Source organism: Strigops habroptila, chromosome 7 (assembly GCF_004027225.2).
Source record: "Strigops habroptila isolate Jane chromosome 7, bStrHab1.2.pri, whole genome shotgun sequence".
NCBI classification, from domain to species: domain Eukaryota; kingdom Metazoa; phylum Chordata; class Aves; order Psittaciformes; family Psittacidae; genus Strigops; species Strigops habroptila.
In genome coordinates this window covers 18,701,200-18,715,060 of record NC_044283.2, presented here as the reverse complement: position 1 = coordinate 18,715,060, position 13,861 = coordinate 18,701,200, and the positions used below count along the sequence as shown (strand labels likewise).

The window sequence follows — 13,861 nt, the reverse complement described above, 5'->3', positions numbered from 1 at the left end:
TTTGCTGATGTCAGACTGCTCCCTGGAGACACAGTGCTGTTGGAAAGCACATGATACTGTACATATTTACGCCAAGCTCATATCTGATTGAGATTGGGCTACGAGACCCGTGAGTTCACAAGTTTCTTCATCATACTCTCATGCATTAAACATGTGTTTGAACTCTGGCTTGAAAGCTGTGTGATCTTATGATAGACGTATTTATGTAATAGTTAAATGAATGATCATGTGCTCTCCAGCTCCTTTTCCATGCAAATGCAAAGGAAATTGAATATTATAATATTTCAGTGAGATGTCCTCAATAACAAATTACTGTTTAAAATAACCAATATTTGTATGTATATCAATTGCCGAGCAGTTATTTTTGTCTGCTATTTGCATGATATGGAAAAGAGTTTTTCTAGCAAACGTTTTAAGCTACTTGGTGCTGCTTTCCTTTTGGAATGATCACAAGGGTGCACATTTAGGGACGTATTTTCCATCTGTTTTTTTGAAGCTGGCAAAGCACATAATTTGGAATAGAAAAGAAGAAGCCTGAAAGTACCCATATTTGAATTAGTATGTGTTTGAGCCATTCTAAGAATTCATATTCTGTAGCAGTTGGTAAAAGTGAAGGACTGTATTGTGCCCTTGGATGCAGTATACAGGCAGTGCTCATGGCCAGCAGGAGCCCTGTGTGCACGCCCAGGGGCATGACCAGGGCCCCTGAGAGCTTTACTGCACCATTGGTGAGGCAGAACCTGAGATGGTCAGGAGGGCTCTGTGATCCCCAGCTGTTCAATGAGGTCCTGGGGTATGCACGTTTGTTTGAGATGGATCAGAGTGCTTGTGCATGTCTTCATACAGCCTTGAGAGAAGTGCCTGCCAGAGGGACCCACTGAGTCTTCTGTGTCCGGCAGCGGTGGCCTGGGGATGCCAGTGCACCAGGCTGTGGGCTTGCTCAAACATCCTTTTGAATTTATCAGAACGCGGGATCTTTGTAAGCCAAAGTCAAGCTTTGCTATGGCTTTATGATCCATCTACAGCTTGAGGCCTGAGCTTCCATGCAGAGCAGCACTGCCATAATGGTGCTTCTTTTTGGAGTGGGAATCTTTACTCAGTATGCCATAGCTCACCTACACTCCCTCTGCTCATCCAGAAGTATCGCCTTAACTCGTTATGCCAGGTCACCCTTTTGATCGGACTGCTTGTTGTACATGGTGAATAAGGATGGCAGAATCTGGTCTTATTGCTCTGGCAGTGGTTGGATCAAGCTGGGCATGGTTCAGTGCAATAATTTCTCATAGATGGGCATGTTGAAAGCACCAAAATACTTGGGGGACACTAGTGCTCCCGGGAACCGGTGGGACTGCAAGCAGCTGGAACTAAAAGGCTCCAAGAAATGTGAACTGCCCCTCAACCTTGCTGCAAAACCTCTAACTATGTGGAGTAGGGTAGATTTTGAGACATTTGGGTTTGTAGTATGCCTGGGATCTCAGGTTGCCCTGGGAAAAGAACTGCTTTTTTTTTTTTGCTGTGGTGTAAAGTAGGTTGGCCACACAACAGCTGTTGAGCTGCTTGCATCTCCTGAGCAGTTCAAGCACAAATTCCTAGTTTGTGGAGATGTGTTTTCACTAACAACTGGGTTTTTTTGGCTGGGGGCTGGTAGGTCCCAGTGGAAAATCCATTACCAGTGGATATTGCTGAAGGCAGCACTGCTGGGTCACCGTAGCTGGTTTGTTGCCAGTGTGTGCCCAATTCATGTTGGTATAGAGGGAGCTATCGGTATGCCACGCTCCAGAATCTCCTTCCTTTTGGTTGGTTGGTTGGTTTTTTGGTTGGTTGGTTGGTTTTGGTTTTGTTTTGGGGTTTTTTATCCTGTTTGATTTGGTTTGGTTTTTGTTTTGTTTTGGGTTTTTTTAGGACATGTGATATATTTAGTGTAGTTCTTGACTCTATGCTATGGATTTTTTTTAAGTGGAGATTGAAGGGTGGGGAAAAACTGGCCATGCCTATCCTAGAGACAGAGAAGTTACAGCTAGAAATGAATTTTTGGGTCATTGTTTCATCCTCATGTGCTAGCACCATTTTTTTCTTCGTATACTAAACCACACAGTGTTGTAATATATGATTGATATTAATTAGGTTTCTGCAAAGTACTGCACTCCTCAACTTGAACTGAACCAGAAATAAATATATTGCCATATATTAAGATTTTATTAGTTGAGAAGAAGAATAGGATGAAGGCACCTATGTGAAATCCAAAGTATGAGCTTCAGATTGAATTAATGCCAGCAGCACCTTGAGATTAATTTGGTTACTATGGGTACAGAATAAGAAATAGTATACCATAATGTAACTATGTTTACTGATTCATTTCTGGCATTAAAAACTAAAACCACATTATATATGCAACAATGGTCTTTTCTTCCTTGGAAGAAGAAGGTGAGTACATTTTAGTAATTAAAGTGAATGTTGCCCTCTGAAAAGTGCCAGTACTCTACTGGAAGAAAAGCTGCTATTCTTTTTCAGGATCTGCCCCATCACAAGTAGCAGAACTGCAATATACCAGAAGTGACCTAAAACCTAGAGAGAATACTATCACTTGGGGGAGCTTCCAGTCTTCCACAGCTTCTCGTTAAATATCTCTTGTAACATGATAACATCTGTTTCATGTACCATTGCACTGTATTGGTCAAATACCAGTTTGCTATCCTCACGCCACTTGGTAGCTCATCAGCATGTAGGAGAGGAAGCAAGTTTTGCATCTTAAGATGTTGAAAGCTGGGTAATAATAAAACAATGCAATGGAAATACCATATATTCAGAAAGCAATTATTTTAAGGGGTTTCAGTTTTGACATGGCTAGATGAAGTATGAAGCTTTTTGGTTTTTACACTTGCTGTCAAGAATGTTGTTAAATACTGATACCACCTCCTAAGAGAACAACTTTTAAATACCAAAATGAAAAGGATAAGCATTAAATATTTTGGTAGATATATTGTGCCATAATGTCTACTGCCTTGTTCTTAATACAAAGCACAGTAGGGCTTAATTAAAAAGTGATTGTACGATCTATCACAAACCTGCATTAGGGATATGGATGCCAAGAAAATTAAGTTGAATAGGTGGTGATAATGAAATCAATATTTTATTGAATAGTTTTTATTCCTATGCTTTTGTTTGCTGTTCTTCCCTCCCTGTCAGCAGGTAAGACATTTTCCATCCAAAATTCTTTGAAAGAACTCATTTAGTCTATTGCTGCTTTGTTTCATTGTTTGATCAGCGTAAGTTATTTTGTTCGGTTTCTGTCAGAGTAAAATGCCTTCATAAACTTTTGACTCTGTCAGAGCAGAGTCTGACAGTAAACAAAGAAAAGCAAGTCCTTTCGAGCTCGTTCCTGCTACGAGTAGCTAGCTAGCAGCTGGTACAAGGGTGATTTTCTATTTCGTGTAAGCAAAAGTCACAGTCACTCAAAAGCCTCCAGGGCAGCCCCACAACCTGGTTTAGTACAGATTTCTCCTGTTCCAGCTACTGGTGTGGCTTCAGGACTTGCTAAGCAGAGTTTTTAGCAGTAGAGAACATGAAAAAATATTCACTGAAGCATAATACCCAGTGAAGAATATATACAATAAAAGTATTTGCACAGCCTGGGCCAAAATCACCCTTGTTTTAACTTTATCAACTTAAATGCTATTGATTTTTCAGATACCACTGACCTGAAGTTGCTTGGGATGAATTTGACCTGTGGTGTTAAGGCCAAGCAGAATCACAATTTAGAAAGTGCAATGCAAAGAAATAGTTACCATGTATTCTGCTGTCTTGTAATTCTACACCAGTCACTCCGAGTTCAGTGCACTGTTGGAAAGTCTCATCTTTAAGCGGGTAGAAGTGTGTCTGCAAGCACTGTAGCAAACAGTAAGACAAAAGAGCTTATTGTTCCCCTTCATATTTTAAAGAGTGGTATGCTGCAAACCAGACAGCTTGCTTTTTCTGAGCAGAGCTGCCGGGTCAGTCAGCACAGCTTCATTTTCACATCCCCACTTACTAGGTTCAGTGTTGCCAGTGTCCTTTTTGTGGTAAAATCAAACAGCCAAAAGGGAAGGCTGCTTTTGATGGTCTTGCTGCATGTCCTGAATGAAACACTTATCACATCCTGCAACGCGCCGCATATTGCAACTTCCAGCTTGTCTGGTGCCTGGGTGCAATATGCAACATGGGATAATGTGCTGGAGGAGAGGACAGAGACAGCACAAGGCTCTGAAAGCCATGAGAGGCACTGAAGGCTTGCGTTTCTGGAATGCAGCAGTATAGATATTTGAAAGGTTAGGTTCAGTCTATTTTTAGGTAGCCTTCATGTTGGGACTGATCTAAAAATGAAGGTGATATAAAAATTACACGTGTCTCTCCTGATTTGTCAGAGATTTTTGACAAAATGCATTAAAAAGGATGTTCTCTGAATTGGAGATATTTTTTTCTGAAGTAAGGCTGTGCCTCTTATTTAGAAGAGGAGTCTTTATGTTCTCGATTAAAATGCCAGTGCTGTCTATTTCACTCCAAGATCAGCATTTTCAGATTTTAGCAAAGTTAAAGAAATATGACTTTCCCACTTATTGTTTGGGAAGATTTATTCACTTGTGAAAATGAATTTTAAAAAATTGGCAGGGCCTTTTATCTCGTATAAAATAAATCTGAAGATAAATTATCTTTTCCGCTAACATCACCTATCATTAAAGTGGCTAAATGAAAATCAAAATGTGTTGCTATTTAGTGCCTGCTCACCTTTTTACAAGAGATGAAATTCAGCATGTTTACTGGGCAGGAATTGTCAGCAATGCTTCGATTTATAGCATTGTCCAGGATATAAATTAACAACTGCTGTGTGTTTTCCCCTACTCTCCTGGAAGATGGTAGCCCTGTCTCCCCACAGCGTTCGTCTCCAGCCTGCTGTGCATGCTCCTACCCTGCCTTAAAGAAAACCTGCAAACAATGTAAAATTGTGTTGCATTGAACTGAGGCACAAACATTTTTCCATGTCTTTGTAAACAGGAGTGCATGTGAGAATGAAACAGCTGGAGGTCTACCTCCAGAAAACCCCTGGGGATGTGTCACACTCATTCCTTCAGTCTATGCAATCTCAGCTTAATAAATTGGTAATAATATTATGATGAAGTGCTCTTTGGTCTTGGTTTGCTGGGGTTTTTTTCAGAGGGTTTTTTGCATAGCAACTTGCAACATAAATTAAAATAATCTTCCCTTCAGACAGTTTCCTATTTTAACTTGATTCTTTATTTCTCAGGGAGGAAGGGGGAGCCTGCAGTAGGCAAAATGGAAAGGTGCACTCTGGTGGTCTCTATTTCAGTGCAAATCCTACACAGTCCTTTCAATGCTTTTGGTTAAATGCATAGCCCTGTCTTGCTGTGGAGTTTAACAGAGCAGAGACAACAAATAGTGTTTAATTGTGTCACATTGTCGGGGAATTTTACGATGGTAAAGATCCATTAGGGGCAACACGAAAGTAGCAAACTTGTCTTATCTGTTGATTGGCATGAAGTAATGAAAGTACAGTCATAGCTCTTTCTGGGAGGAGGTGTGAATCTTCGCTGGTAAATAGTAACTTATAAAATAGTTATGAGACTAACTGGTGCCCCCAGGGCAAAAGATGTTCAGCAAATACTAGATTTCTTGGGAGCAAAGATACCCAAAATGGTGATAGATGATGAGGTCTCAGCGCTTTATCCTTGTTCCATTCACAGGGGGGAGCTGGGGAAGCCTGGGTAGTATGAAAATTAAACAAACAAAAAAAAAAAAAAAAAAGTGAAAATGTGTAGGAGTTTCTGCTTTGAACTGTCTTGGTCCCATCTTCTGTGATAAGGTCTGATTCAAAGCCTGCCTAAATCCATTTAAAACTTCCCATTCCTTTCCAAAGGATTTAGAGCAGTTACGCCTTGAAGCCACTTTAACCTCCCCCCCCTTTTACTTTACTGCATTTTCTTGTACAAGCATGCAGGCAGGTGATTTGGATAGAATAAAATGAAACAAAATTAAAATAAAATAGTAACTCAGCCCAAACCTTTCTATGGCTAGCAGTTCTGCCTTTCCATTGCTGTAGCAGTTTAGCCCTGAGTCAAAGGTGGAAGTACTGACAAATTTCTCTTCAAAAGCATCGCTGGAGGAGGGTCAGCCTCCAAAGGTTTAAAGCTGCACTTTGTACAGCTAATAACCCCTGGGCTAAATGCTTATCTTCCTTTATTTCAGTTATCAGAATTGAGGATGGAAGGAGGATGACATCTCTTGCTATTTGTGCAACTTTTTAAGATTAATGTTGCAGCTCCAAGAAAAATGAATAATTGGACTTTTGAGCAGAGAGTGGAACCACGAAACCCATAGGGATTCCTCTAGCACTAGTCACTAGTTTGCATATTGCATGTTAACTGCAATTCATGAAGGGTTCTGGCTAAAAATAACTCCAAGACTCAATTTTGGCTGGCAGGAGCTACTAGTTAAGAGGTCAGGTGAAGCTGATCCTTCAGGAGCCTTGTCTGTATGAGACTGTTGGCTGTTACAATGAGGTGACCCTGTCTTCTCTTGGCCTGTCCTTGGCTGACTCGGGAAAACGGGGCACAGGGGCTGTGGGCAGCTGGGAAAGGGGACGTTTGCTGGAGGCCAGGACTGTCAGAGGCCGAGCAGTGAGTGCTGGCTGCTGCACAGGGGAAGCTCTGCTGCCCACTGACAGCAGACTCTGTGGGAGCTCGCCCTCCACCGCAGCCAGGTGTAACCCTATAAAGGGTGACTTGGTGCATAAGCAGAGTGAAAAAAACCCACCAAACAGATCTCCTCCAGTTCTTTTGTGTGATACCTGCATTTTATTTTGTTTGCCTAAAATTGTAGCAGGGCAGATCTGTGGTCTGTGTTGCTAAAATCCCATCAGATGACTACAGTTCAGAATTATTTCTACATTATACTTTGTTTTAATACGAAAAATGCCAAGAGCTAGGCCCAGGAAAAAAGGCTGACTCAGTTCCACTGAGCTCTGTCTGAAGAAAGTCTTATTTGAAGATGAGAGATGTGTTGGTAAGGCTGTCTGTCATCTCTAGTTTATTAAAAAAAATTGCTAGGAGGCACTAAAGCTGTCCACTGCCTTTCCCTCTGTTCCTTCACTCAAAGGTGCTTCATTCACATCGACTTTACCATAGCGGTTTTGTGTAAAACAAGATTTGATTTTAGAGTATTTAAAGGTTACTGTTCTCTCCAGTGCTGCGCTGCAGACTTGTGTGTGCTCCACTGCAGTTGCCTTCCCAGCCATTTTAGAGAGCAGATAGGCTATGTTATGAAAATAAGAGATTTTTTTCCTTCCTCTAGCTGCCGTGAGCCTTGGGGTGCATCTGGCAGGGAGCGCTCCCTCCTGTGCCGCTCTGGCAGCTGGGGCACCACAGCTTCCCTCTGAGCTGGGAGGTCCTGGCTCCGTGGCTAAATGGCCAGGTGGCAAAGCAAGCCCCAAAACAGTGTGATAGTCGGGTGGCAGCCTCGGCGAAGGATGGTACCTTTGGAACCAAATTGCTTACAGTTGCATCAGGGAATCTTTTCTGTACCCTAAGGTATCGAATCCATGGTGGTTGTCCCTGGGATCATCCTCAGATCCCTGTCAGAAAAAGTTGGTAAAAACTAGATTGGTATTAATGGTGAATGAGTCAGGAAGCAAGGGCCCCAGGGAAATGCTCCAGATGCCCCAGGGAAGATGGTGGGAGATAGATGGTAGAAGAGATAATGAGAAGGATCTGGGTGGGGTTTTCCAGGGTCCTGCAGGGACTAACTCACACCCAGAAGGTGTGTGAGCATCGCAGTGAAGCTGAGCACAGCTTCTGAGTGCAGGGGGAGTGCCCCAGCCGCTGAACAGCAATGTCAGAAGCTGGTTCCCTGGGTCTGGTAATACCAGACGTGAGCAGGTTTTAGTCTCTTCCTGAGGATTTGAACGCATAGAGGATAAGGGGGGAGAGGGGAGGAGGGAAAGAACTTTATGATTTCTTTTGTTCCAAGGAAATATCAGCAGCGAGGTGAGTAAAGGAAAGATGATGATGATCTGCAATGGTCTGCGATTTTGATGTGGTCCTGCTTGTTCTGCCAACGTGCAAGAAGTTGCAAAACAGGAATCTGTCTCGTTGGCTGGCCTGGGCATCTGCACTCAAAGAGCACCAAAGCCTCCCCAGGAAACTGATGTGTTTACATGGCTCCGTTTCTCAAACATATAGGGGCAATAAATTCAAATGTAGATGCTCTTTTAGAGATTAGTCTCTCTGCGAAACAGTAACACTCGAGTGAAAAACATTTTTCATGCTGCTTTTAACAGGCCTGACAAGCTGGATTTTCCTGCAAATCATAGCAAATGTGGGTCCTGGAGAACATATGCTCCAAATGTTGGGGGTAAACAAGTGACAAATGTATTCTTTATGTAGTCAGCTGGAGTGGCTTTGCTTTTCTTGTTTTACTGAGTTATGCAATATGCTTGTGAAGGGGGAGATGTTGAGGGAGGTATTAGAAAATTTAGGTAGTGGGTACCTGTGCTCCTGCTTCACTTAAGCGCTCCTGGAAGGTTTTACTACAAGCACTGAGTTATGAAGAGTTGCATGTCTGCAAGCTTGGTCAACACTGATAATCAGCTGATCTGCACTAATAATGAATATTCCAGTCAGGTCCATTTGCATGTGAAGGAGCAAGTGATTCCCCTGGCATTCATGCTGTTTATTTGAGCCCTCAGCCTGTGGAGGCAGATGTGACAAAATTCAGCCTGGTGTCACTAACGTCAGTAATGCACTGCTGTTTGGAGAAAGTTGTTTTGGACTCTCCAAAATACGGCTCCTCAAACAGCAGCCTGTGGCTCGGAGCTGGGCCAGGAATTAATTTGGCCCAGATCTCTTGAGTTTTTCAGAGAGCTGGTCCAGAGCACCATCGTGGGGTTTCTCTGGTAAAAACCGACAAAATCTCAGTTCATAACTACCCTAGCAAAGTTGGAGAGGGCATGCTACTTTATTCCATTGAGGAATTACTGCACCAATCAACCCAGAAGTTCAAGGAATTTGATTCACTGGCTTATGCTATTGAGAGTGTATTCTGGGTAGGATGAACTGGATAAATAAGGAAAAGAATTCTATGATTCTGAAAAACTGAGAAGGAAAAAAAGATCAGCAAACAAATAGGATAGAGGTGGAACAGAGAGAATGGACTGGAAAACAAATACAGAACTGTGCAAAAAGTAAGAGTAAAGATGCACAGAAGGAAGATTTCCAATGAAAAATTAATAGGGTACATATACTTTATATAGAACACCATTCACACTAACACACCTTGGGAGTGCAGTTTGTTTCTTTTATATACAGCATCGGCTTCTCTTCTGCTGTAAGGCTATTCAGTCGTGGAGGGTTGAGCTTAAGGGTGTGTTGCACTGGTGTGAGAACTGGTTTGCAAACCTCAGCTTGCTGAAACTCCAGCACTGTATATAAGTTTGGCTGTCCTTACTCCACTGGAAAAGTAGAAAACTTTGCTGAAAATTGGCAAGGGCCATAGTCTTGGGGGCAAGGAAAGAAATTCTTTCTTTCTCAGTGCCATGATGAAGGGATTAAGTTTTGGATTTCAAAAAGCTACTCCAAAATCAGTAGCTTCTTTGAGAAATCTAAATTACAGGGAATCAAAACATGGCTGTAGTTAGGAAACGTGGGTGAAAGAAGAAGGAGGGAGAGGTAAAATGTATGGTGAATCCAGGGAAAAGTCAAGGACAGAGGGCTTGCAGGCTTCTGTCTTTGAATTCTGTTCCCTGTTTTTGCAGGCAGCCGTAACTTCCAGTCCTCTTAAAAAATGTATCAGGATTTGGGAATTTGTGCCCAAATTCTGTTGGAAGGCTTGCCAGAGCATTCTTGAATTATGGCCCTTGAAGAAGAAAAGGCAAAATTTGGGAATTGCTGGGAATAGGTACAGAGCAACCTGAAAATGGGAAGTGCAGTGATGGAGGAGGTGGGCTGATGATGGACGTTGCAACAGGACAGATTAGGTCAAAAGGACCCGCAGACTTCACCAGCTGAGAGAGGGTTTTCTCTCTGTGTGTTCGTTATGGAACTAAAAAAACGTGTGTGTGCTCAGATAGTGCCCCACGAAAGGTGTTTGTGCAGTTCTTTTGTGTTGACAAAACACGAGGAGAGAGCATTGCTAAAGCTATTAGGGAATGGTCAGAAGACAAGGTTTCCTTTGAGGGGAGCAGCTTAGGTGCTGGCCGAGTTTCACAAGCTTAATTTACATATGCTGAGGCTGCGCCATTCCCAAACTACACTACTGCTGCAACAGTCTTCCTCGCTTTTCTCCTCTTACGGCACTGCGCTCAAAAAATCGTGTTAAAACATGTTAAAAAAAGATCCTAGTGAGTACATTTATTCTATGGCTGGGGTTAGACACTTCAATTATTAAAAAAAAATAAGTTCTTTCCAAGCAATGGGGAACCCTTGTTGAAACCTTGCAGTCTTTTGTAGTTGGAATCGTGCTTGGCATCTCTTCCACGTAACGCTGGAACTGCCAGCAAAGTTCAAGCCATAATGTGGACAGGGCCATAGAAAATCTCCTGGGGACTCGGTTATTATTACTGTCTACAGTGCACTAAGAAAGTTCTTCAATCTTTAAAGCTTGTATGGTGAGAGCACCACTAAGGTCACAGTTTATATTTATCAGTTAACTTGCTAATTTGAAGGAAAAGCAGTGAAGTGGAAATGTAGAAAATAGAAACAACATGAGCAGGTCAAAATATCCAAAACAGCAATATGAAATGTTCCAGTGTAAATACATTTCTATAAAAGGTGTGAATGAAACTTCAAAAAAACCCAGTTGATGGATTCGGCACAGTCAATGAACACAATTATAAGTAGGTATTGAAGGAGAATATTCCACCAACCATGGATCCACAGATAATAATTAATAAGAACCGACTCAACTCCAGGCAGGCAGGTCCCCAGCATTATTTCACAGTTGACTGTTCGGGGGGTAGATATACTCACCTTTGCCCCAGATCTTAATAATTTACTGCAGTTTTATCACGAAATCAGCATATAATTGGGAAGGAAATGAGGGTTTTTTTCATCGTGAAAGCAAAGCAATACTGTTAATTTAATCATTCGTAGGGAAGGCTTTCTGTAGTCATTCAGTATTTTGCTGTGGGTTTTTTTAATTAAGTAAAGTAAAAACAATGCCATTTTTGTCATCTGTGCTTGGTGAAAATATGACAGTGTGATGTGATTTGCAACTTAAGCACAAGCTGGGAAAATGTACATTTTATCAGGATTGGCAATAATGAATTACAAGGGAACATAAATAAGCTAAGAATATATCTGAGACCTCCTACCATTTCTGAAGTTTCCAGTGTCTGTGGGAAAAGGCTATTTCAAGAATTGTACTTCTTTTTATTTATTTTCTCCTCTCAGCAAAATCACCTTGTATAATAATTGAATTCATTTAGCCTTTAGAATACTCAAGTTTGCAAATAACAATGAAAATGAATATTTCATGACAAGGAGGATGATCAGTTGTAGTTTTGTGACTTTGACTGGTAGCGCAGCACGACAGAGCCAATGCTTGCATTTCACAAGACTTTTCGTACCCAGCTAATTAAAAAACCTGCAACTTAAGGCAATAAGGAGGCAGATGGGGATCCTAAACAAGACCTTTTTTTGTGGGGGTTTCCCCTGTTGTGGGCAATGTTTTGCAGTTCAGTTGGGTACCCAGAGTTTGGTTTGTATGCAGTGCAAAGGGGCATCATAAACCAGTTGTGCCTGTGGCAGCCCCTGTTGTCTGGGAAAGGCTACGTCGAGGAGACACTTCTGTTAACAGCCTGTCTGTGTTTTCACACGACAGGAGCTTTTTCTTTTTGATTTGCCATGGGAAAGTGCTGGGTCCAGGTCAGGAGGGCTGGTGCATGGTGTTCATACAGAAATGTGTGCAGGGAGTGGTGCTGATAGGAAAAAGCAGGCGGGGGTCTGAGCCGCTATGGGCAGGACCCTGGCGGTTGCTTGTAACAACCCTGGTTTCTAGGGGGAGGACACTGAGACAGAGAAGTCATTAAAGAGCAGCTGAGAAATACTGTAATCTAGCTGGGAACAGGATCAGGCTCCCTCCTTGTAGCAGGTGAGATAACTGTATGAATGTTTTTTATAGATGCTTACTCCATTCCAGAGAAATGCTGGGAGTGGGGGTGGGGGTGGTGTTGGTTTGGTTGCTGAGCATTTGGTGTTTTAAAACTAACTTGAGTTGCAATCGTCAGTGAGAAACCATTAACTTGACCAAAATACTTGGCGAGGTGCAGAATCCCCCGGTGAAAAAAGGATGCAGGAAGGTGGTGTAACTTTTGCTGAACTCTGGGAGAGCCCCTCCGAAGGAAGGCGTGCCGGGCAGGCAGTGTGGGCACTGCAGAGGTTAGGCTCGGGCTACCCAGAGCACGCGGGCTGTAGCTCGGCTTGGAGTTACTTCACTTTTTCTTTATAATAAGCACAGCCCTGCCCGTTGTCTGCTTGGGGTGGAGGGGGATGGCGGGGGGAGAGAAAAAGACAGGAGCCAAGAAATGGAAGAAGCTGTGGAGGAGAGGAGCTGTGCTACGGTGGGAGCAGGGTTTCGGGGGTGTGGCGTGGCAATGTGCTTTGAATCACAGCGTGGTGCCGCGGCCGCCGAGCTCTGAGCGCGTTTTGCAAAGATTTACTTCACTTCAGGCTGGGTCTGCCCCTGAGTGACGTCACGGGCTGGAGCAGCGGCACCAGAAGGCTGGATGAGTGACAGCCCAGCCTACTTTTTAATAGCTTTGTCATGTGACGGGGAACAGTAGTAAGACAGGTGCCTTCGGTTCACTCTCAGAGAGGGTCTCCTTGCCTGCATGAGTGTCTGCTGCCTGCCTGCCTGACTCTGGACCGTAGTTTGCCCGCTTTCCTGCCGTCGCTCCGCAGCTGGATGGCGTGGGACATGTGCAACCAGGACTCTGTATGGAGTGATCTCGAGGTGAGGGGCGCGCGGCGTGGGGTGCGAGCGGCCGGGGGGCTCAGGGGCTTCGTGGGGAACCAGCAGGGCGGCCGAGGCGGCAGACTTTGCAAACAAGTCCCAATCTTATCTTAACTCCAGTAAGTTTGCTATTTTAAGGTTACTCTGCGATGCCTTGAGCAAATCAAAGCTGAGCTCCTGTCATCAGTATCTCCTGCAGTTGGAAACTATTTTCATGTGCCTCTGGCTCGCTTTCCCGTCATATGCAATATTTATGCTCTAAGATATTGATATGAATCGGTGTCTGAAGTCTTTCCAGTGGCGTTTAGTGGCCTGGTTGGAAAAATGCCATGTTTATTTAGAATAAGATTAACAGTTCCTTTTTAAAAAAAAAAAGAAGTTTAAATTAACCAATGGCTGCATATTTTAATTGCTTGTTTCACTGTGCTCTGTCGAAGGTTTTTTCCTTGTTTATCAGCTGCAGAATTTAAACATGCACACAAGAATGAATACCCTGTTGTTTGGCTTTAGATGCTTTTAAAAGAGATTTCTGGAAGGAGATGGTTTCCCTGCTTCCTGTGATATTGGCATAATGACGCTGTAGCTAATGTCCCATAGAGCAGGGTTCGCAGACATTCCGAGTAGTCCAACAAATGGTTAAATCCCACTGTACAGCACAGACAACAGGATGAACCATGAGAATAGAGTTTATGCAGGACTGTGTGAACTGCTGCTGCTGCCGCTGCCGCCGCCGCTGCTGCTTGTGTAAAAATAGACGGCAATACATCAAATCCACAGCTTCTGCTGGCTACAATTCATAAAGAGGGAAAAAAAAGCAAGCAGCTCCCTGGTAATCTCTGGAGTATAAAGTGAGGTTTGAGGATTT

General features: G+C 43.1%; 1 protein-coding gene across 2 annotated transcripts in view; it reads left to right on the top strand.

Moving 5' to 3' along the window:
* PPARGC1A (PPARG coactivator 1 alpha) overlaps positions 1–13,861 on the top strand; it is a 359,086-nt gene that overhangs the window by 280,431 nt on the left and 64,794 nt on the right. Inside the window, exons 1-2 of one of the 2 annotated variants that reach the window (XM_030492193.1) lie at positions 12,081–12,135; positions 12,856–12,996. The exons of the other annotated variant lie outside the window; for it this stretch is intronic. Of the exons in view, the coding sequence (XP_030348053.1) occupies positions 12,949–12,996 (48 nt within the window). The 5' untranslated portion in view covers positions 12,081–12,135; positions 12,856–12,948. Of the gene's footprint in view, positions 1–12,080; positions 12,136–12,855; positions 12,997–13,861 lie in introns of those variants that run through there. 2 annotated transcript variants of the gene reach the window in all.